General features: G+C 35.0%; 1 protein-coding gene across 1 annotated transcript in view; it reads right to left on the bottom strand.

Moving 5' to 3' along the window:
* Window positions 1-26379, bottom strand: part of DIAPH3 (diaphanous related formin 3) — a 449127-nt gene that overhangs the window by 283153 nt on the left and 139595 nt on the right. The window contains 2 exon segments of the mRNA XM_043995139.1: window positions 22036-22150; window positions 24881-25204. Coding sequence (XP_043851074.1) covers window positions 22036-22150; window positions 24881-25204 — 439 coding nt within the window.

Genomic DNA, 26379 nt, shown 5'->3' on the forward strand with positions numbered 1-26379 from the left:
AACAAAAACTCATTATTTGACAAAATCTGTTCAGATAACAGGAAAACAATATGGCAGAGAATAGGTACAGACCAACATCTCACACCATATAACAAGATCAAAATGGGTACATGATTTACACATAAAGGATAATACCATAAGAAAAAGGAGAGTATGGGATAGTTTATTTCTCAGATCTATAAATAAGGGAAAATTTTAGGACCAAATAAAATAAAGAGTGCATTACAAAATGTAAAATAGATACTTTTGATTATATAAAATTTAAATGGTTTAGTACAAACAAAACAAATGCAACCAAAATTAAAAGGAAAGAAAATTAAGAAAAATTTTTTCAACAAGTATCTCTGATAAAAACATAATTTCTTAAATATAAGAGAACTGAGTCAAATTTATAAAAATACAAGTCATTCTCCAATCAATAAATTGTCAAAGGATATGAACAGCAGTTTTCAGACAAAGAAATCAGATATCTATAGTCATATGAAAAAATGCTCTACATCAGTATTTATTAGAGAAGTGCAAATTAAACAAACTCTGAGGTACCACCTCACACCTATCTGATTGACTAATGTGACAAAAAGGAAAAAAATGATGAATGTTGGAGAAGATGTGAGAAAACTGGAACACTAATGCACTGTTGCTAGAGTTATGAACTGATCCAACTATTCTGGAGAGCAATTTAGAACAAGGCTCAAATGACAATCTACCTGTGCATACCCTTTGACCTAGCAACATCATTGCTAGACCTATATCCCAAAGATATTCCCCCAAAAATGTGGGGGGCAGGGGACCTTATTTGGATAAAATTATGGATAAGAATTGGAAATTGAAGGGATGCCCATCAACTGGGGAATGGCTAAACAAGCTGGGGTATATGATTGTGATGGAATATTATTATGCTATAAGAAATGACAAGCTGAATAATTTCAGAAAAACCTGAAGAGACTTACATAAACTGATACAAAGTGAAGTGAGTAGAACCAGGAATATGTTCTATACAGTAACATCAAAATTGTTTGATTAAGAACTGTGAATGACTTAACTATTCTCAGCAAAACAATGATCTAAGACAATCCCAAAGGACTAATGATGAAGCATACTATCTGCCTCCAGTACTGATTGTCTGAATATAGACAGAAGTGTGATATTTTTCACTTTTTTCTTTCTTTCATTTTTTTATTCAAGTCTTCATGTACAAAATGACTGATATGGAAATATTTTACATGATTACACATGTATAACCTATAACTGATTGCTTACCATCTCAGGGAGGGGGAAAGGGTGAGAGGGGTAGAATTTGGAACTCAAAACATTTTTTTATGTTAAAAAATGTTTTAACATATAATTGTAGGAATAAAATATCATAAATATGGAAAAAACAATTATATAAAAGAGGGAGAGTCAGTATATGAATTCAAAATATTGTTTTGTCTACATTTATAACTGAAAGAATTCAGAGTAGTGTACATAAGGAGAGAGCAAGTATTAACTAATTAATATAATTATTAGAGGTGGAGGAGTCAGAGAGATTACTCACTCTGATCTTATAACTAAGAGACAGACATTAAGACTTCACTTGACTCTAAACAGTTCGAAAGATTCACTGATTAACTATGGTCAAATATATGTTTATATTGTAATTCTTCTAAGCTAAACACCCTCACCCTATTATAAAGAAGTGGAGAAAAATGGGTTTAGAACACCAACACAGCCCAATGTCTATTAGCACACAATTAAGTAAAGAATTAATGTTTGTTGATTGGTGCAATGTCAATTTTTTTTTTTTTGGAGGCATGGATTAGGTGTGAAAGTGTTTTTCCTCTTTTTTATGCTTTGTTATAAGAGATAGTTCTCTTGGAAAGAGAAAGGAAATCAATGTATGTATTTGGAAATGTTGATGAGGTAAAAAAACAAGATATCAATAAAAATGTATTAAAACAAAGAAAAACCTAGAGAATCAGCTAAGAAACTAATTGTAATGAGAGGCACCATGAGGTAGCAGAATACAAAATAAACTCACAAAAATTAACAGTACTTGGACAAATGCAAACATTTGGTGATCTCTTTGTGCAGAAAGGTCCCTCTAAAGAAACTGATTACAAGCTTTTTACACCTACTCCTCTAGTGTATTTCTTTTCTGTATAGTCCCACAAGTTCACTACAGGGAGATCCTCACTTTCTCCTGATGTTTTGAAGGCACTGGTGCAGCATCTTAGTAGCTTTATAGCAACATTAGTGAAATATTAATATGGAAAAATATTAACCTTTTATTAGTTCTTTCATGGAAAGCTTGGGATAAGAGATACTATGAAAAATAGATCCTTAAACTAAAAAAAAGTACATATTTAATTAAAATAAATTAAATTACTTTGGGTCCTCAAAGCAAGAGTTTCTTTTCTGGAGAGTCTGAAGTTCAAAATGTCATTAGTGGGTTGCATTTCTAATATACACTAAAAATGATAATGTTGTTGTATTTTTTTTAATGTTTGGAATCTACATAAGCATTTTTCTTCCTTCAATAACTGAGGGCAAATCACCACTCATCCGAGGCTTCTTGCCAAGTTTAACCCCAAAATATTATAAATGCTAAACAGGATGTCCACTTAACATACTGGAACTACCTGGACATAGAAAATCACTTTCTGAACCTTCTGAAAGCATTTTATCTTGTAGTAGGTATAACATTTCCTTAAATCTTTTCAGAGAATTAAACTAAGATTTAGGAGACATACTCAACTAACTATCAACTTAAATTTCTGTCTTCTTGCTGCTCAATTCTCTAATTTTATTAAATTCTCCTCATTATTCTGATTTATTATATAATATGTAACTGAAATAGAAATAACAAATATTTGATGGAACCAGCAAAGAAAAAGACTAAGAAAGATTAAAGGGTCCTCCAAACATTTTTTGAATAGCTTCGTTTTTCTCAAAAATTAAGCTGCCAAGACTGGCAGGGGTATGACAGAACTTAGGGAAATGATTATTTGTAATTTTAATTAAACTAAAAAATTGAAGCCAGCTCTCAGGTCTGAAGTATTTGAATACGTCATAAGAAAAAAAGAAAATCAGAGAGAAATTTGGTTAAGCTTAAAAAAAAAGGAAGCCCCTTTTATTTCTTCCTGAAATCTAAGACACAGATTCTACTAAATTAAAAGTAAAGGGCATTCTCCCCAGTAACCCAAATCTGAAATCATGTAGATTTTTTTTTAACTAGACTTTTTCCATCTTTCTATTTAAATCCAGTCTTGTCATCATGTCTTATTAATTTTTTTTAATTAAATGGCTATTACATTTGTGCTTTCTTTGCCCAGCATACTGTCATTGCTTCAGAATGAGTGCTTTAGCCTTCTAACTAGTCTCTCTAGTTACAATCCCTACTGCAAATGAGGAAAAAAGGTCCCCTTATAGTGACCACTTTCTAACACAGACACAGACTACTATTATAGCCTGGCAGGGGTAAGAGAATAGTCATGAAAAATAGGAAGAGGCCAACACGGAAAAATAAAGGCAGCAAACCAAGTGAGACTCTCCAACATTCCACTCCAAAAACTTTAAAAAACAACTCAAATCAAATTTTAGAGCAGCAGAGCCAACAAAAGGTCAGAGACCTTTTTCCAACCTAAGACAACCTAGGAGGTCAGAAAAAGATTATCCCCAAAATGGGAATCAGCCCAGAGTGCATCAGGAACACCAATGGTTGGGCTTAGAGGCAGCCAGGACAGTGGCAGAAGTAGCAACAGCAGCATATTTGGGAACTCTTGGCCCAGAGACAGTAAAGGGGTTGGAAAATAGAGCAGAAAGAGGTTATAATGGACACCTTTTGGTGCTACTAGGTGTAGATGGTACTGATTGGCAACTCTTATTTCCCATATACAGTTCTGGGTTGAACTTTCAAGGCAGGAGAGAAGTACTTATCACAAGGAAGCAGAGACCATGGATGCAATTCCATGGCAAAGAGGAGCATCAGCACTTATGGCTTCAAGAGAAGGAAGATATGGTAACAGTTCCAGGGGCAAGAGGAGTGCAAATGCTAGAGCTTGCATCTGTAACAGAGCAGGAAATCTTCCAGGGTAAAAACCAAAGCAAAGGGGGCAGCTACGTGGCACAGTGGATAAAGCACCAGCCCTGGATTCAGGAAGATATGAGCTCAAATCTGGCCTCAGACACTTGACACTGGCTGTGTGACCCTGGGCAAGTCACTTAGCCCTCATTGACCCGCAAAAAAACAAACGAAAAAAAAAAAAAAACAAAGCAAAGACAAGGAGTGTAGTGACCACACTTCTCCCTGGATTACAACACCCTAAAAGTACCAAAAACTTTCAGACCCCCCAGAACTAGCTGACAACAGCAGCACAAAATTTTCTGAAATTTGAGAGAGTGACATCCAATCCCTAGGTGAGTAGAGTACAGCTTTAACATAAAGTTCAAAGAAATAGACTAGAAAAGTGAGAAAACAATAAAAAAAGAACTTGACCATCAAAATTTCTATGGTGGCAAGGAAAACCAAGAAAGAAACCAATTAAGACAACAAACAACATGAAAACAGCAATAACCAAAACCTCAGGGGAAATAACCTAATTATAGCCAAGCCCAACAAGAATTCCTGGAAGAGTAAAAGTAAAAAACAAGGTGGTAGAGTAAAAATTGAGAAAAGTAATTATAATAATGCAAGAAAATTATAAAAAGTGAATTAGGGGCAGCTAGGTGGTGCAGTGGATAAAGCACCAGCCCTGGATTCAGGAGGACCCAAGTTCAAATCCGGCCTCAGACACTTGACACTTACTTACTAGCTATGTGACCCCGGGCAAGTCACTTAACCCTCAATGCTCTGAAAAAAAAAAAAAAGTCAATTAACAGCTTGGTAAAACACATTCGCGCACGCACACACACACAGAGGAAAATAAGACCTTAAAAAACAGAATTGACCTAAAAGTTAAAAAGGCCCCCAAAAAAAACAACAATGAAACTCAAGGGAAAAAAAATTCCTTAAAAAGCAGAATAAGAACAAATGAAAAAGGAGGTACAAAAATTCACTGGGGAAAAATAAAAGAGCTCCTTAAGAAACAGAATTGGTCAAATGGAAAAAGCAGTATAAAAGCATACTAAAAAAAATAATTCTTAAAAATGAGAATTTGGCAAGTAGAAGCTAATGACTCCATAGAACATCAGGAAACAATAAAACAAAAATCAAAGGAATGAAAAATAGAAGAAAATGTGAAATTTCTCACAGTCTAAACAACTGACCTGAAAAATAGATCAAGAAGAGATAATTAAAGAATTATTGGTCTACCTGAAAGTCAAGACCATGAAAAGAGCCTAGACATCATATTTAAAGGGGAATGGGGGAACAGGAGGGACAAGACACAAAAGAGAGAGGAGACAATAGTAACAAGCAAAACAGACTTTTGAGGAGGGACAGGATAACAAAAAAGTGAGAAGAATAAACAAGAAAATAGAATAGAAGGAAATACACTGTTAATAATCAAAATTGTGAATGTCAATGGACTCACTCATAAAACAGAAGCAGAGAACAGAATGGATTAGAAACCAGAATCCAACAATATGCTGTTTTATGAGACACAGTCAAAAACAAAAACAGAGTTAATAGAATTAAAATAAGACTAGAACTGAATATAATATACTTCAGCTGAAAATTTTTTAAAAGTTAAGGACAGGGGCAGCTAGGTGGCACAGTGGATAAGAGCACCGGCCCTGGAGTCAGGAGTACCTGAGTTCAAATCCAGCCTCAGACACTTGACACTTACTAGTTGTGTGACCCTGGGCAAGTCACTTAACCCCAATTGCCTCACTAAAAAAAAAAAAAAGTTAAGGATAGCAATCATGATCTCAGACAAAGTAAAAGTAAAACTAGACCTAATTAAAAGAGATAATCAGGAAAAATTAATTTTGCCAAAAGGAACCAAAGACAATAGAGTAATATCAAAAACTTTTACAGCACATTTCTCTGATTTCCTGTTCCCAAATATATAGGGAACTGAGTCAAATTTCCAAAAATAAGAGCCATTTCCCAATTGATATATATTCAAAGGATATGAACAGGCAGCTTTCAGAAGAAAAATTCAAAGTTATTTATAATCATGTGAAAAATGCTCTTAATCACTATTGATTAAAGAAATGAAAATTAAAACAACTCTGAGGTACTACCCCAACACCTATAAGAAAAGACAACTGTTGAAGAGGATGAAGAAAAATAGGCACATTAATAAACTGTTGGCAGCTATGAAGTGATCCAAGCATTCTGGAGAACAATTTGGAACTATGCCCAAAGGGCTATAAAAGTGTGTATACCTTTTGACTCAGTACCTCAAAGAGACCAAGCAAAAAGAAAAATGAGTTATTTGTACAAAAATATTTATAACTGCTATTTTTGTGGTGACAAATAATTGGGTGTAACAGTTAAACAAGTTGTGGCATATGATTGTTGTAAAGTACTACTGTGCTGTGGAAAATAACATGGGACTGGTTTCAGAAAAAAACATGGCAAGACCGATATGAACTGATGCAAAGTAAAGTGAAAAGAACTTGGAGATGATTATGCATAATAAGAACAAAATAATGATGATCAACTGTGAAAAACTTGGCTAATCTAATCAATACAATGATCTGAGACAATTCCAAATGAATCATGATGAAAAAATACTATCAACCTCTGGAGAGAGAACTGATAAAATCAGTGCAAATTGAAGTTTAATTTTATCCTTTCTTTGGGCTTCTTTTTTATTTTTTGCAAAACAGCTAACACAGAAATGTTTTACATGATTTTACATGTATAATTAATTGTTAGCATTTTGCTTTCCTTCTCAGTGGTAAGGGAGAATGTAAGAGAGAGGGAAAGAATATGAAACTCAAAATTTAAAAGAAAAATAAATATTTTTAAAAAAGGAAATAGAATGGGAAATATGGAGGCAAAGAAGGCAAACCAAAGATGGGCCCAGATACAGGCAAAGAAAAATTATAACATCTCAGAGAAGGAAGGACCCTGAGTGGCCATTTAGTCCAACCCATGGCTGAATGAAAATTCCCTTCAACAACATGCCAAGCAAAATGGACATCTAGCCTTCGCCTAAAAACCTTCAGTTAAAGAGAAATCCACTATTGCTTTAAAAAAAAAAAACATTCCACTTTTGAGTAACTCTAATTGTTAGGAAGGTTTTCTTTACATCAAGCTTTAATTTGCTGTTGCATGATTGCTCCTAAATCTGCCCTCTGGAGATAAGCAGAATAAATCAACTTAATTCCTCTTGGATGTGATAGCCCATCAAATACATGAAAATCATTATCATGTTTCTTCTAAGTCTCCTTTTCCATAGATCAAATATCCCAAATTCCTTTAACAAATCTTCATATGGCATGATATGAAGGCCTTTCACAATGCTGGCTATCTATCCTGGTTTTCCATGTCTTTCCTAGAAAGTGACACTTATGACCTTGATAAACTCAAGTCACCTATCTAAGATGAATTATATCTTCTGGTCCTGAAAGAACTAGCAGAAGATATTACTACACCACTGGCAGGTATATATGAAAGATGATGGAAAACAGGAGAGTTATTATAAAATGTCTTTTTGTTTCCTTTACTTATTGGCATTATGTGACATTACATTCTCCATGGGATAGTCTTGTAGGGACAAATTTTTAATTGGGGAGTGTTAGCTAGGCGGCTTGCCGCAATATTGGGGCAAGGAAGGAGACCGACAGCCTCCCTCAAAACAGAGTAGGATTTATTTAACAAGAATGAACTTAAAAAAATACAAATGGGGGGGCAGCTAGGTGGCGCAGTGGATAGAGCACCGGCCCTGGATTCAGGAGGACGTGAGTTCAAATCCGGCCTTGGACACTTGACTTAGGAGGAGACCGTGACAAGCAGCCGTGCACCTGCTAATACTCGGGAGAGGGTGACCAAGCACTCTACTTCCGGAGTGTGAGCTTAAAAACAAGGAGAGAACGGAAGTTCTCTCTCTCTCTCTCTCTCTCTCTCTCTCTCTCTCTCTCTCTGCACACACACGCTGAGTCGGGTTTGACGGCGTGTTCTGGTGATTGGCCCTGGTCCTCGGTAGCAGCATGTGCTTGACAGGGTTCTCAGCCTCAAAGGTGGTTTTGTGATTCGGTGAGTTTTATAAGGAATATAGACTAAGCTTAGATCTAAGACTATTTATTTGTATTTCTACTTTCCTATTTCACTAATCAGCATCACCTTGTTTGTTGGCTAATTAATTCCCAAATAATAAAAGCTAAGTAATCCAACTCTAATTAAAGCTCAGAAGCTTCTTTCTCTCACTGGTCTGGGAGATATATAAGGGAAAAGTTAAAGGGGAGTTTAATGCTCTTATATCCAATTTTAAATCTCAGAAAACAAAAAACCACAAACTGACCACACACAGCCCCCAGCCAATTGGCTGGCTGCTCTGACAGTCACATGGCTACCCTCACTAGGCTTCCAATCATTATTATTTTGCCAAGCCCATGTAGGTGTAGGGGAGTGGTGATGATATGAGGTGCCAGCACCATGGCAACAGCTACAACCAATGGGTGGAGCACAGTGCAGTTTGCCAAGTCCCAGGCCGGTGCCTGTGCAGAGGTTTTTTTAAATTCTAGCCAAAAGATAGGGTCATAAAAACCTCAAATAACAACTAAGTCTTTACAGTCTCATTTCCTTAAACAGCAAAACAACTCCAATTTTTCTAATATTGAAATAGCAAAAGATTTTGACAAAGAGTGGAAAAAAAAAAAGGTATTTATTACTAAACTGGATCAAATTTTCCCAAAGGGATTTGAGATTTCTTTAGTATAAACAACCAAATGCTTTGCTCATAGGAAATAAATATTATCTCTTCCCATAAACCCACAAATTTTTTTCCTTATCTTCAATATATATCTATTTATAGAAACATAGAAAATCTTAGTGAGATCTCTACATTTTTTTCTAATAAACTATATCATTCATGGTACTTATGAGTTTAGGATTATTGCCTTGTTCTCTTTAGACAAATAAGTATAGTATGGCTTAAATAAACAATGACTGAATACAACCAATTAATATGAATAATCCTTACCTAATCAATTTCCAGCTCTCTAGTATTCTAAATGAATTAAGTCACTGACATTCTAAAATCAATTTGTTTTTAAACATAAAATCTATTCATGGCTTCCACTTTCCTATAAATGTTCATTTCAGAAATTATTTCTAAATCAGTTTATGACTGTTATATCCAGCAAATGTGCTGCACCTGTTGTTAAATATATGAATGCTGACAATTATTGGATCATATTTTCATAAGAAGTCAGGAACTAAATTAGTCTAGTAATATGCATTGAGAATGCCCTTTAATCCCAATTAAGTTAAGTTTGTGAATGACAGCAGTAATTAATATTAATTGTGGTTGATAAAATTGAACACCAATAGCCTGTTAGTATAATTTACTCCATTCTCTCATACCTTGTAAAATTAACAGATGCTTCCAATATGGTTAAAAATGGGAAGGTTATTAACATGATTTTGATGATTCCAAATGTTCAATACATGAACACAGCGATTATATTTCAAAAAGAAAGATAACATGTTCTTTAACAACCTCATTAAGTACAAATGGAAAGCTGCAAATTGTATGCAGCCAAAGTGCTTCCAGTTCATCTGTGCAAAATACATTGATGTATAACTCTCCTAAAAAGTTTTTACTTTTTTAAACTTCTAAATTAATACCACAACCATAGTTACCATAACAGCTAAAAAATATATGCCATTCAATAGCCTTGTAATTGTAAATCTCTTCTGAGTAGCTTTAGAGAATATACTTTCCAAACTACATGTAGTTCAACACTATTTTCTATTTTCATGCTAATCTGTTCCATGATATGGTATTATCAACACTGACCAGGTCAAGAATCATAACAGATTAATACATTAAAATACAGTGCTGGGAGCAGCTAGGTGGGGCAGTGGATAAAGCAACAGTCCTGGATTCAGGAGGACCAGAGTTCAAATCCGGCCTCAGACACTTGACATGTAACAGCTGCGTGACCCTTGGAAAGCCACTTAACTCTCATTGCCCCACAAAAAACAAAAAACAGTGCTACAATTAAAATATCTGAAATTAAGGGTTGTATCCCACCGTCCCCCACCCCGGGTACAAAACTGAACTATAAATAAAATACCCATAAAGCAGTATCACTCCAAACTACATAGAATTTTTAAAAGATGATTCTTAGGTAAGTGATGATGTTATAACAATTATACTTCACAGCTTATAATCAGTACTTTCCTTCCATTATATTACATGCCTGTCCTTTGCTGCCTCTTCTTTTTTTCCTACCCCCTAAACATTGATATTTCCCCTAGTAGCTTTCTTCCTTATTCACTTCTTTCTACCAGTGTTTCCACTATCTCTTATGTGAATGATTCCTAAATCTCTTACCTCTAACCACAAAAACCCTTTCCACGCTCTAAAGCCACATTCAGAATCATTTGTTGTAAATCTCCAACTGTCTTGATCCGAATCAGTTTCTAGAACTACAATTGTGCTAATATTCATTCCCACCGCCACCACTTTATTTCAGGAACTGGTTACTGTTTGGATGAACTACTGAAATGAATCTTGTAATTACTCTCACTGCTTCCAGGAATTATCCATTCTGAGCTACATTGAACACTGCAAGATTCACATAGAGTACAATGAGGTGGTGGAGCAGAATATATTGTCCCTCAGGCAAATTCAAAATGGCAAGAATAGCAAACATGCTTTCAGACAGGAATAAAAAGACATGATTAAAAGAGGTAACCAAGAAAGGCAGTGAGCTCCCAAACTCATGACATGATCCCTCCAAAAAACATCCAAACACCATAGGAAAATGCCCAGAGCAGCAAAACTCACAGAAGAATGCACTGAAATCATCTTCTAACCAAGAATGGCTTGGAAGGTCAGAAGGAGGGAGCTGCTGTGCTGATACAGGAGTTGAGCCCAACCCCACAGTCACCCTGACACAGATCCAGTCCCAGGAAGGCCTCACCAGAAAAGCAGACCCCCAGAGCCTCTGAAGCGCCAGTGTTGTCTGGAACTAAGCTCACAGTCTGGTGAGTGAGCTGAGCCCTGGGCAGGGGGGAGACTACAGGGGTCTATGCTGGTGCTAAGGCAGAATTTGGATTTTACACCCCTGCTGAGAACCAGGAGGTAGGCTCCAGCAGCAGTGGCCCAGGTGGGGGAGGGGCACAGGCTCATCTGGGCTAACAACCACAACACACAAAGCTGGTTGGATTAGCAAGTTGATCTGGGGTCATCTAAGGACCAGGGAACAGGCCCCACAAGTGAAGAACCCGATTCTCCTTAAATCATACCACCTTCTTAAGCTTGGGATACTGCAGCCTGGAAACAGTGCCCCACTTTAAGGAGCTAAAAAGTCTAGTAAAAGAAAGGCAAGATGAGCCGACAGAGAAAGGTGAGGACCATAGAAAGTTTCTTCAGTAACAAGGAAGACTATGGGGCACCCTCAGAGGAAGATGTCAACATCAGCGCCCCTATATCTAAAGGTTCCAAGATTAAAAGAGGTAACCATGGGGCGGCTAGGTGGTGCAGTGGATAGAGCACCGGCCCTGGAGTCAGGAGTACCTGAGTTCAAATCCGGCCTCAGACACTTAACACTTACTAGCTGTGTGACCCTGGGCAAGTCACTTAACCCCAATTGCCACACTAAAAAAATAAATAAATAAAAAAATAAAAGAGGTAACCAAGAAAACTATGCTATATTTAAAGGCATCATAGCAAATAAAATAATAACTAAGTTCTTGAAGGAAAAATTAATCAAATTATCAGGATAAACAGACAGTAATAGGAGCCTCCTTTCAGATGCAAACTACTGGAACAAAGATATACCAAGAAAGAAGTTAAGCTGCAGAAAATATTTTGAAGGTCTTATATAATGGTGATTTCTGAATGAGCATAGAAAGTAATATATATTTCTCAACTGTATATAATACCACTATAGTAACTACCACTGTGACAGAACATTTATTTTTTTTTCTTGGTAAAAGTATTTTTTTCCAGTTACATGTAAAGATAGTTCTCAACATTTGTTTATACAAGCTTTCCAATTTCAGATTTTTCTCCCTCCCTCCCTCCTCCCCTAGACAGCAGGTAATCTGATAGAGGTTTTACACACACACACACACACACACACATATATATATACACACATAATAACATTAAACATATTTCTGCATTAGTCATGTTATAAGAGAAGGATCAGAGCATTGAGGAAAAACCTCAAAATAGAAAAACAACAACACCAAAAACAAAAGAAATAGTATGGTTCAATCAGCATCTATTCTCCACAGTTCTTTTTTTTTTCCGCCTGGATTTGGAGATCCCCTTCCATCGTGAGTCCCCTGGAACTCTCCTATACCATTGCATTGGTGAGAAGAATCTAGTCCATCACAGTTGATCAACACACAATGTTGATGATACTGTGTACAATGTTGTTCTGGTCCTGCCCCTCTCACTCATCATCAGTACAGAACATTTATAAAAAACTTTATTAACAAATATAAAAAGCCAAATTATTAAACAAATCCTTTACTGATTACAATACACTAACAAAAAACAACGAAGAGTAGTCAAAAAGGGAGTTAAACAGAAATGGAGATTAAATAACAATCCTAAAGAATTGATGGCTCAAAAAAAAAAAAAGAATTAAAGAATTGATGGATTAAAAAACAAATGGGGGGGGCATGATTTCATTAAAGAAAATTACAAGAATGAGACACCAAAACTTTGGAGATGTAGCCAAAACAGACCTTAGGGGAAAGCTTGCATGTTTGAATGCTATCATCAACAAACATGAAAGAAAAGATCAATTAATTGGAAACACAATAAAACTTTAAAAAGCAACTAGAAACCCAACATACCAAAAACTACCAATAAACACAAAAACAGAAATTCTAAAAATCAAATATGACATAGTCAAAATTGAAAACAAAAAGCCCTACTAAACTGAAAAGGGAAACTAAGGTATTTCCAATTCCATAGGGTTTGATTTTTTTCAAGTTTGTCTCTCATATTTGATTCTTTGAATTTCTATTTAGTTAGCTAAATGGTTAGCTAATCTGACCCCCCCAAAAAAATAAAGGATAAACTATCAATATAAAAATGTAAAATGATAATTCAATAAAAATTAGAAAAAGGCTATTAATTGAAAGTAATTAGCATAATTCTATGCCAAAAAATAACCTAAATGAAATTAATATAAAAATATAAAATAACCAAGTGAATGGACTAGGGCATTTTAATGGCTCAATCACAGAAAAAAAGAAATCGAACAAGTGAAAATGAAACTTCCAAGAGTGAAAAAAAATCTGTAGATAGCTTTACAAGTAAATTATAGTAAACCTCCAAAGAACAATTAATTTCAATGCTATAAAATATTTGCAAAAAGTAAAATAAGGGACTCTATAAAATTCCTTCAATGAAACAATATTATCTAATCTCCCTGGAGAGACAAAGCAGAAAAACTATAAATCAATATCACTAATAAATATTGACACAAGATTGAATATAATATTAGCAAAGATACTACCAGAAGATAATAAAAAGATTATTAATGATACCCAGTTTGTATTTAGAGAAGGAATACAAGGTAAGATCAGTATTAAGAAAACTATAATCATAATAGATAATATTAAAAACTCCCACCAAAATGACTATGAATAGATGATAAAAAAATCTGACAAAATACAACCACTATTTCTGTGAAAATGCTAAGATAAGAATAAATGGTCAGTCTATTAATATGGCAAATAATATCTATGTAAACACAAGATATAAAAAATAGTAGATATAACAATAAGCCAAGAAAGAGGAACTAAGGAAATAAGCATGGGTAAGAGGAGAGAAAACAACTGCTTTTTGTACATGATATGATGGTTTACATTGAGGGAACTCTTGATAATGAACTAAAATATTAACTGAAATAATTACTCCAGCAGAGTAACAAAATATAAAATAAACCACACCAAAAAATCAACTTTTTCATATATCACCAAAAAAGTCTAAAAAGATAAATTTATTTTCAAATACCATACACTATATAAAATAATAGCATTTAGGTAGTATTTCAGGTTTCAATGCACTTTAAAAATATTCTTGATAGGTACTATTAATATCATAGCCAGTTTCTATAGATGAAGGAACTGAAGATAAGTTGTTTGCCCACAGTCAAGTCAAGCAGTCATTGAGCCATCTAGTCACCAAAATATTGGACAGTCTAGCTGCCAAGACACATACACAAATTATAGAAAAACACCTACAATCTATTCTTTACAGAAAGACACATATAACTGGAGATATTAATTGCTGATGGTTCAAGTGTTCTAAGGACCAGACCAAAATTAATCTGCAAGTGTAGTGCCATATCAGTGCACTAATATTTAATAAGAACAAAATCTATCTGAGGAAAAAATTCCTCTCAAGGGAAATCATAGAGAAAAAAAAATAGGAAAGTTTCCAGATCTCAAACTACACTACTGTGGAAATTTATTTTGATTTGGGGACCCTACTTTTAGGCTGAGATTAGAAAGCCTTGGGCCCTCAGGGTCTCTTCCCCTCTTCCTCAGCTTCAGCTGAACCAAAAGCCGGGTGGGCTGTACAAGACGCCAGGTCAGACAGTTGGGGGGGAAAAAAAGGCCCCCAGCTCCCTCCGACCTGAGCGGGGGCATCTGAGAGATGCTGGGCTCTGGCGTAGCCTGTGCTGAGGCACGTGAAGCTGCTCGAGCATGCACCCCCCCCCCCCAACCAGTCGCAGCCCTGGCTGGCAGATTAGCTTGGTCTGTGGGGGCAAAGGAAGCCCCGAGATTTGAGTGGAGAGAAGAAAAGGTATATATAGACCTGGGAGTAAAACGGACTAGATAGACGAGATTGAAGAGGTTCAGACAAGGACGGGGGAGGGAGGCTAAGAGGTCAAGAGGTGGCTGACAAGATTAGAAAGGGGGGGGGGGGCAAGACAGCAACAGCAGGACTAGGAGCAAAGGCGGCAGAAGATAGACTGAACAGGAGGCAGCGGAGAGCACAGAAGCGGTCAGCACAGGGTATAGGTTGGAGAAAGTGAAGATTAAGAGGAGTTAGAATAAAGTACCTGAGTGCCCTGAGGAAAGAGGCAGCTAAGGCCCTTATTGTATTCAAAAAGTTTGAAGAGCAGCAGGTGGGAAAGAGATGCAGTGGAAAGAGATGCACTGCAATGCAGTCAGGTTGTACATTTTATTTCCCTGTATTCTTAATTTTAAATAGTATCTCATAAATAAACTCTGCTTTGATTATTTAGCTAAGAGGCTTCTTAATATTGAGTTTATTAATTTGGGAGTGGAGCAGTGTGGTGGAACTTTATAAATGGCCCACATTAAATTAACAGCAGTCAGATAGCCAAATAGTCAACAGTCCCAGAATTAGTACTCCAGTCAGATTAGCCCCCAAAATTAGGCTAGTCAGTAAAAATATTCTTACATTTGAACGGCGACCACGAAGGGACTTACGGCCCAATTATAATTTCTCTAAACCTATAATTTTTCATAAATCCAATTATATAAAAATTTTCCAGGTTAGATACAGTTATTAATAATTATTTTTTACACTACAAAGCAGCAATCATCAAAACTACTTGTTAACGATGATTTTAAAAAGAGATTTTAAAAGATCAATAGAAGAGATTGTCATTGTTGTTCAATGGTTACCATCATATCCGACTCTTTGGGATCCCATTCATGATTTTCTTGGCAAAGACACTGAAGTGGTTTGCCATTTTCTTCTCCAGCTCATTTTATAGATGAGGAAACTGAGGCAAATAGGGTTAAGTTACTTGTGCAGAGTCACACAGCTAGTAAGTATCTGAGGCCAGATTTGAACTCAGGCCATTCTGACTATAGGCCTGGCACTCCATCCACTTTACCACCTAGCTGCCCGTGGAACAGATTAGTTATACAACAACAAATTTTATAACCATCAAGAACCCCAACTACTATACTATGGCCTACCCATCAACAAAAACTGGGAAAATCCAAAGAAGTCTGGCAAAATTAGCTTTAGACCATTCTTCATACTATCTACCACAAAAAGCACCAAATAAACACATTAAATAAAAGCATGTCATAAAGGAATTACAATTAAGAAAGAAGACACCTTTTACAGCAATGGACAAGGTAAGAGTTCATGACTAGGCAAAGGATAAAGAAGATCCAAGAGATAAAATGGAAGCTTTCAATTACATTAATTTTTTTAAAGCTCTGATATGAACAAAATCAATGTGTTTTAAATTAGAAGGGAAACTGTTAACTAGAAAAAAATCTTAGTAGCAAATTCTTGAAAAAACGCTGACATTCAAGATATATATGCTAGTAGTTCAAATATATAAGAGGTAGACACATTCCTTAATACACAAATGATCAAAGAATAAATTGGGCAATTTTCAAAAAAAAAAAGAAATTTAAGCTAATTATATGAAAAACATACCTAATTATTAATCATTTTAGTGTTAAATCCTACAAAGAAGGAGCTGTGAACTGATCCAACCATTCTGGAGAACAATTTGGAACCATGTCCAAAAGGCTTTAAAACTGTGCATTATTATATACCCTTTGACCCAGAAATGCAACCACTAGCTCTATATCCCAAAGAGATCATAAAAAAGGGAAAAGGACCCACATGTACAAAAATATTTATAGCTGCTCTTTTGGTGGTAGCAAAGAATTGGAAATTGAGGGGATAACCATTAATTGGGGAATGGCCAAACAAGTTGTGGTATATTAATGTAATGGAATACTATTATGCTGTAAGAAATGATAAGCAGATTGATTTCAGAAAAACCTGGAAAGACTGACATGAATTGATACTGAGTGAAATGAGCAGAACCCAGAGAACATTATACACTACATTTTGTGATGATCAACTGAGATAGAGTTAAGTTTTCTCAGCAATACAATGATCCAAGACAATGCTGAAAGACTTATGGTGGAAAATGCTCTCCACATTCAGAAAACGAATTTGAAGTCTGAATGCAGACTGAAGCATAATATTTTTACTTTTGTTGTTTTTTGTTATTGTTCTTTTTTATTCTTTCTTGCATTTTTTCTTTTTGTTCTGATTAATGTGGAAATATGTTTAACATAACTGTAATGTACAACCTATATAAACTGCTTGCTGGCCTTGGGAGGGAGGAGGGAAGAAAGGAAGGGAGAAAATTTGGAACTCAAAAATTACATGTAATTGATAAAAATTAAAAATATAAATAAATAAACATAAATAAATGAATGAATGAATGGATCCTGCAAAGAAGGAATATCAAGATTGGAAAAATACCATTAGATTTGGCAATTCAGAGATAATGGCAAATGTAGAAAAAGCAGGTGTATGATGACATAAGAAGACAAATTTTAGAGCATTTAAAAGAGGAGAAACACTGAGTATAAAGGGTATTCTAAAGAAGTTTTCGAAGAAAATGTAGGGAGATATATAGGCTTGGTTGTTTTAAAGATGAGGGAGGCAAAGGCAGATTTGCAAAGAATAGGAGAGGATCCAGCAGAGAGAGGGGAAAAAAAAAGAGAGAAAGAGATATATTGAAAAGAGATGATAATCTGGGCAATCTGATAGAGAAGCCAGGAGGGGATGGCATCAAATATATATGAGGGAACTCATTGCTCAGAGAACTGTGAATTGATTAAGCCATCTGGATAGCAATTTGAAACTAAAAACTACACCCCAAAAAAGCACTACTTTATATACACTTTGACTTAAATAGACCATTAATAGGCATATATCCCAAATAGATTAAAGAAAGGGGGAAAGAACCAATATGTATAATTATTAATAATATCAATGTTTGCTGTAACAATAGGAAATAAAATATAAAGTGGAAAAATGAAAAAATATGGTATAAGAATATAACAGGACTTTATTGCATGTAAAAAATGATGAAAACCAACAAAAAATAATACATAGTACATGAGTAGAAGCAAAAGAATAATTTATGCAATGACTGCAATGTTAAAAAGAAAGGAAAATAACTTTGAAAACCTTACAACTCTAATCAATGTAATGAACAATCATGATTCAAGAAGACAAACAATAATTCTTTTCACTTTCTAACAGAAAGTTGATAGACCACAGGTGTAAATTTTATATATGTGTGTGTGTGTATGTATGTATGTACACACACACACACACATATTCAAATATGGCAATGCAGAGATTTGATTTATTTAACTTTTCTCTTTTTTAATAAGAGAGATTTTTGAGTGACAGTGGGGTTAGGAAGAGCTGGTGGTAGATATTCTTTAAAAAAAAAAAGGAAGGAAATCATTCTGAATGAGATATTTATGAAATACAGAGAACAAAAGAAAATCCAAAGAAAAATGCATTCCTTCTGAATGCTACATATACTTTAAAAAGCTTTCTATAATAATGTCAGGACTTCATATATAAGGCCTTCTATTCTTTGCATGCAAGAATGCTCATGGTTTGCTGATTTCTCAAGTTCATAATAACAAAAAAAAATTTTTTTAAGAATGTAAGAGGCTCCTTCAAGGGATGGCTTATTTTTTTTTCTGTATTTTCAGTACTCGAAAAACATCTGTCATACAGAAAGATTTAATAAATGCTTGTTAAATATGCCTAAAATAAATGCAGTTCAATTCTTATTAATTCTTAAAGATCTGAAGCAATAACCAAAAAATAAAGTGATTTGTAAAGCTTAAAGTTTTATGTATAAAGCAGTGATATCACTCATTCATTCAACAAGCTGAATTCTTTAGACATTATTAATTCATTAAAAAATTTAAAATTCAAATTAAAACAACTTTTACTTAGCACTTAGCACCCATCAAATTAAAGAAAATAACTAAAGGTGACAATATTCAATGCTGATGAGATTAAAGGGAAACAAATTGCTAGTGTAGTTGCAAATAGGTCAAATCTTTTTGGAGAATAAAGTAGAAATGTACTGGAAGAGTTACCCACAAAGTCCTTTGATAAAGTAATTTTATCACTGGAAATATCTCCTAAGGGCATTATAAGAAAGAAGGGGGAAAAAAGATAACTCTTCACATATAAAAATAGAAGCAATATCTGTAATTACAGAATAATGGAAATAATCTAAACACTATATAATAGGAGAAATAGCTGTGTAAACTATGGTATATGATAGGATAGATGACTACTGTGATTTCAAGGCTATATGAGACCTCCTCAACTGATGAATGAGAGGATTTCAAATTCCCATAAAAGTAAGAGAATGTCATTATCACTTTTAGTAACTTCACCATTGTCTAAGCTCCTTAGTATGAGCCTCTCTGAAAGGAGACAAGCTCATCTTCATATAACAGAAACAACAGTCCATTATTCTGTCCAAGTCTTTTCAGAGTTGTAAGGAATTAATTGTGATTTGGGGTTTTTATAAGCCTATCTTTGCTTTATTATGGTCAGACAAAAAATGTAAGCTTGAAAAGCCTAGGAGAAGATGGGTGTGTACTTTGAGAGATAATCAAACAAACAAGAGGAACTCTGACCACAGGGAACATTTATTAGGCTAAGTAATTAGCCTTCCTCTAAAAGCTTTCCCCCACCCACGTGGTTCTGGCTAGATTATAATGGGGACAGCCCATGTGGATGTGCTGAGTCAATCAGAGACTCAGCATGGCTAAGAATGGCCCCTCCCCTTCCTATGAGAGAGTCAGTTAGATATAGTTGAGATTCAGTTAGAGGGAGTTAGAAAAAGTTAAAAGGCAGTTAGAAAAGGTTCCGAGGGAAATGGGGAAGGAAGGCAGACAGAGTGGAACAACAGTTTGGAGTGTATACCTCATTAGCATAATTTTTCAGGATTACTGATCTACCAAGATTATAAACAAGAGAGCATGATTTTAATGAAGAAATAAATTATGATAAAATTTGCATGGCTAAATAAGAAATATTTTAAAATTTGAAAGATAAACAAAATAATATAAAACAAAATCATTAGGATAAAAATTATAATTTGCCTAAAAGGCCAAATATCTTTGGTATAGTTATGTTTTCTCTAATTGAAAATGCAATGAGTTTTTCCTGAAATCAAATTTATGAAGACACAAACTTACTCTCTTAACCATTACAGATATTACTACACTGAACAAGTTAAAAATTTCTCAATTTTGAGTATCAAAGCTAAAGTTACATTGACTTGAGTTGTTGTTGTTAAAAGGTTGCGTTATTTCATTTAGAGATAAGACCACAGCTGGGTGAAAGGCATGCTAATAAGTTTCCCTTTTGAGCTTCATTAATTAAAGAAGTAGGGGCAGCTAGGTGGCGCAGTGGATAGAGCACCAGCCCTGGAGTCAGGAGTACCTGAGTTCAAATATGGCCTCAGACACTTAACACTTACTAGCTGTATGTCCCTGGGCAAGTCACTTAACCCCAGATGCCTCACTTTAAAAAAAAAAAATTAATTAAAGAAGTAATCAGTATTGGGTTGTTTTTTTTTAAAGGGGAAAGAGTAGCTACATGGAACCAAAAATGTAAATACCTTTTATAAACTAATGTTGCTTACCAAAAAAGAAAAGGAAGAACTAATCAATTCTCAATCATGGAATTTGAAATTTTAAGAGTACTTTACATGTAAACATGTATTTACTAGTATATTTTAACTGTTATATATTTTTTTCTCTGATTACCTAAAGAATGTAATCATTTTATTCAAGGAAAACTTTGATTCTCTATAATCAAAAGACAAAATCAAGTTTCACCAAATCCATTTTTCCTTAACCATACCAGGCAATTTCTTATTTTCAAGGACTAAAAGATATGATTCATATTCAGTATTACCTAACTATTCTGGCTCCCTTTCTTGTGTGGCCTTCCTTGTGCCACACTCCTGGACCCCATGGAGGGGGGTGGGGGAGTCAGATGGCTGGCACCCTTCCCCTTTGCCCAAACTAAATGCCTATTTCCAGATTTGGCTGAGATAAGAGTCTATTCCTTCAGATAAAATGGAAAAACCATTTAATCTACCATTATGCGCTCTACAGCCCCAAGCACTGATATCTGAACTACTTGGAGAGACTGAAATCCCCCAACCTTGTCAATTACACCAAAGCTTCTTAAACTGTTTCTTGACCCCATATGGGGTCATATAATTGAAAGTGGGAGGTGCAGAAAATTTGGCAACAGTAAAAGTCTAAGTATACCTTTTTTATATACCTATATACACAGGGTCAAGTAAAATTTTCTCAGGAGAAAATGGAAAAAATTTAAGAAGCCTTGATCTACACCCCTGAAAAATCAAACAATTTCCCGAACTTTCCATTCATACTGCAGTTCAACTTTATTTGTATTCTTCCCCGCTCCAACCCCAATTAGAGTGTGAGCCCCTTGAAAAGAAGGGTTGTTTTGTTTTTTCCATGTGTACCTCTGTATTTATGATACTGTTTTGCACTGTTCTTAAGTACTTAAATAAGCACTTAATAAATGCCTTTTCATTCACTGTCAGTCATTTTTCATTCATTCTAAATTCTTTCTCATACAACCCAAAATCTGCCTTCCTATAACTTAATCATAAGAGAACTTTTCAATTAATGGACCTTAACTGTGACATTTTAGGGCTGTATATAGCCATGACAACGGGCTGTCCTGTTTTCATACTGTTATTGATGACTGTAAAAAAGAAACATTTGTGCCCTCATGGGCTTGTCGCAATATTTTGGTTTTTTAAAACCTGGTTTACACCAGCTTGAATGGCCTTCAGACAATGAAGCTAGATAGGACAAAAAGCAAATAACCACAAAAGTCACATTTTTCAATCATTTACACTTATCCTATTCATATTTACAGTCTTGAGTCTGTCCTAAAATGAATTAGGTCAAGGGGCTCCTTTTAAATATGACATTGTATAAATTCTCCATAATCTTTAACAGTATCAAAAAGTCAAGAAGATGAGTTAAAAAGGGAAAATGAACATTTTTAAAAGTTAAACTTCTAAGGAATTGTTAAAAAAAAACAAAGATTTGTAACTTGCCTTTTCTTTGACAGCAAAATGTATTTTCAAGTTTACAGAGCAAATCTGTGTTTTCATACTTGTTCTCATTTGCTTTTAACCAGAAACAGTTTTCAGTCATGTCATGAGGTCTGATCTGAAATCAAAGGCAAAGATGTTTGTAAACACTGATGTATGATAAAGTGGCTATTGTTATTGCACTGTATGCCAAGAGAATGACATCAACAACCTGAAAGATGACTATGGGGCACAACTAAAAAACATGTACTGAGCAGTGCAATCTCTAACACTTCCCTCCACCATCCTATTTATTTGTCTTCCCACAACACCAAGTTTTTGCAAAGGTTCATCTTATACTGTAATATTACTTTGTGGGACTGCCAAATCCTACTAAAGCACTAATTGTTGATAAATTTTGGTGTGACTCATCTTCAACAGGAATTTTTTTTTTTTTAGTGAGGCAATTGGGGTTAAGTGACTTGCCCAGGGTCACACAGCTAGTGTCAAGTGTCTGAGGCCGGATTTGAACTCAGGTACTCCTGAATCCAGGGCCGGTGCTTTATCCACTGCACCACCTAGCCGCCCCAACAGGAAAATATTTTGACCGAATGATAAGCAAAAGGATTCCCATTTTAAGGAATATTCTAATATCTGAGACTAGGAATCATGCTTTATCATAAAGAGTTCTATTCTTTCAGCCTTTCTTTTGTTCTGCAGTCCCAAATCCAAACCTTTTGGAAGTACTCATCTGAGATATGCCAAACCTACTAAAAAGTACCAACAAAATACCTGTCATTTCAGCAGCTGGCAAAAAAGGGTGAAAAATATATCGAGGGAAGCAATGAGGACTTAGCTTGACCTCAGAAAGTTTACTAATTCCTACCATAAATAGAAAACCTGTATCCTCTTTTTGTTTCATATATGTATATGAAACATGAATATGTGTGTGTGTGTGTGTGTGTGTGTATACACACACACAGACACATATATATCAATCCTGTTTAAGTATCAATAGTTAGGGCATATATATATTTGTGAAGTTTCTGATGCAAACTTCTTTCCAAATTAAATTCAACTAATTATCCTTTTAAAATAGCATTACAATATTGTGTGTAGTATATAGTGAACTTGCAGAACACCAAGCTGATAGGATTTTTTACTTCTAGGTCCCTAGTCTACCATTAACTACTTATATGACCTTGGGCAAATAACTAACTCTGGGCCTCAGTTTCTTCATCTGTAAAATTATATGACTGAACTAGATGATTTCAAAGATCAATCTGTTGTTCAATTGTGTCCAACTATTCATGATCCTCACTTGGGGTTTTCTTGACAAAAATCCTAGAGTAGTTTGCCATTTCCTTCTCCAACTCATTTGACAGATGAGGAAACTGAGGTAAACAGGGTTAAGTGACTTGCCCAGAATCACACATCTAATAAGTGTCTACAGCCAAATTTTGAACTCAGGAGTCTTCCTGACTCCAAGCCCAGAACTCCATTCACTGAACCACCTAGCTGACCCAAAGGTCACTTCCAACTCTAGAAATCTATGATTCTAAAAGTTAAGTACTAAATTGAATAAAAAGAGCTGGTTGTAGGGGCAGCTAGGTGGTGCAATGGATAGAGCACCGGCCCTGGATTCAGGAGGACCTGAGTTCAAATCCGGCATCAGACACTTGACAGTTACTAGCTGTGTGACCCTGAGCAAGTCACTTAACCTCAATTGCATCACCAAAAAACGAAAAACAAAAAGTAAATTGTAAAAGAGCTGGTTATAATAAATGCCTATTGTCAAAAATTCTAATCTGCTAAAAGCTGATAAAATGCTTTAGTTATGTGACTAGATGAAGTCTGAATATCAATACATTAAATTTCTCTTCAGAATAACCTTTTTTTTTAACTAATGCTATAATGAAGACCTCCCTCACCCAATGAAGTATTCCCACATGTATCAGTGACATATCTTTTAGCTTTTGTTAGGAATATCAACACTGGAAAGCTTCCACAATCACCTCTGCTTTACTAAAATTGGTACTGGAAGCTTCACAGAAGGATTTAAAACAGCCATTTGAAAAACCAAAGTATTCTACCTAATCTTAATACCATTACAGAATTCAAATAAATGCTACCATCAGCCAATTCTCAATATAAAATTATATTAGAATTGCTGGTTTTCAGAACCAGAAGAGACACTGAGTTCATTACAGATGATTCCCCATGTTTCAGAATTACCATATGATCATCCTTCAACTATTTAAAGAAAGATATCATGTAGCATTCTAAACCTTCTTTTTTCCTGTTTATATATATTCCCCATATCTTTCGACTATTTCTCATACAGTGTAAGCAGCAGAACTCTCATCATCCTAGCAATCTTCCTTGACACAAATTCCATTTCCTAAAGGCTTTCATAAGATATCAACCAATCCATTAATAAGCATTTATTAAGAGTCTAATAAGTGCCAACACTGGCACCGAGAAATGAAAATAAAACTTTACAGGACAAGTGACCAGAACAGAGTACAGAAAAGTTATCATCTACTTTATTTGGGGGAACTTTGTTTCTACTAAGGAAGCCAAATATCTCATAATTATTTGGAGGGGGGGGTAGAGGGGAGTAAGAGGAAGAGCAGGAGGAAAAATACTTCCCTCTCATATTTACTTGGTACACTTTTTACTAAAAAGCCCAGAACTTTTCCCCATAAACTGTAGAATATCTATATCTCCCCAGAGAATACTGAAATCATGCAATGGACAGAGGGTACCGTCTGATATCTGAATCTATGATCAAATAATAACTTGAGATTTTAAAATATATATCTTATGGTATAATTAAAATAAATACTTCCTATTGTAGCTATTTTACCTTTAACCAGTTCAGTCTTTTCATGGTTGCTTCAGGTTTGAATTCTTTTTTTGGTTTCAATCCAAATGGCAGTGTTAATGGAGGAGGAGATCGGTGTACTCCAAGAAATCCTGGAGGGAGTGGTGGAGGAAGAGGAGCACCAAAAGCCATAGGCATTCCTGGAAGTGGGGGTGGAGGTGGTGGGGGTGGTAGAGGGGGCGGCGGTGGAGGTGGTGGTGGCACACCTCCACCCAATGCCAGGGATGGAGGTGGAGGTATTTGGTGACCAGTTACATCTGTTGACTGTGGTAAAGAGCTTCTTGAACCAGGTGGCAAATCACCAAACTATGGAAAGATAAAATCAATTACACAAGCTTGTATTACTTGATTTAAAATGAAAATTCACAACTGTCACAATGATTATTTAAGGAAATGAAATTTCAAAAAACACTACACTTTTTTTTTTTTTAAGTGAGGCAATTGGGATTAAGTGACTTGCCCAGGGTCACACAGCTAGTAAGTGTTAAGTGTCTGAGGTTGGATTTGAACTCAGGTACTCCTGAATCCAGGGCCAGTGCTCTATCCACTGCACCACCTAGCTGCCCCAAAATACTACACTTCTACTAAATTTATAATAAGTTATCTATAAAAGGTTAAAGTGAAAAATAAATGTCATTGCTAATGAAAAAAAGAACATACTTTAGCAGGGTATGCATATTTATTTTTCCCCACTAGAGCTGAGATTGTTTACTTTTTTGTGTCAAGGGTGCCTTTGAAAGCCTGGTGAAGCCTGTGGTATCTTTCAGAAGAATTTTTTTTTAAATGCATAAAATAAATACATATTAAAGCCCTGGTAATATTGATTATTGTTTTAAAAGCACATGTGTATAAAAATATCTGCAACATTTATAAGCTAATTCTAAGAAATACTTCTTTCTTTATATTAAAAGGTAACCCATAACACTGAAATGGAAATTTAATTTGATTAGTGAGAAAAATGCAAAACCTGTAATTCTTCTTTAATTGACCTATGTATATTAGATCATACAATGAACAATTTCCAACAGATGTACTATATTTTACAGCACAAGCAATCACTAATGTACAAAAAAAAATTGTTTTCCTGGAGGTCATTTAGAATTTGGAATACATTTTTCCATAGAAACTATCTGATGCCAGAGTCAAAAAGTCAATGTAACCATAAAATGCCACAAATAGAGAATCAATAATATTATTTTATCTATAGTTAGTCACTATTTATAGCAACATTCAGAGTTTCCAACCTAGAATCCCAATAATAATTCTCTTACTACCTTAGTAACAGGAATAAAAACTTGCTCTAGTTCTCATATCAGAGCCAGAAGGATTATGGGTAAGCTTTCTCTAGCAATAACAAGAGATGCAACTGAAGCAATGAGATCTAGTTAATTATAGGGGTAAGGACACATTTCCTACAGCTGGTAAATCTCTATCCAGGTCAGAGGTCTGAGAACTTGTTTTTTTTTTAATTATTTTTATAG

Source organism: Dromiciops gliroides, chromosome 3, assembly GCF_019393635.1.
Source record: "Dromiciops gliroides isolate mDroGli1 chromosome 3, mDroGli1.pri, whole genome shotgun sequence".
NCBI classification, from domain to species: domain Eukaryota; kingdom Metazoa; phylum Chordata; class Mammalia; order Microbiotheria; family Microbiotheriidae; genus Dromiciops; species Dromiciops gliroides.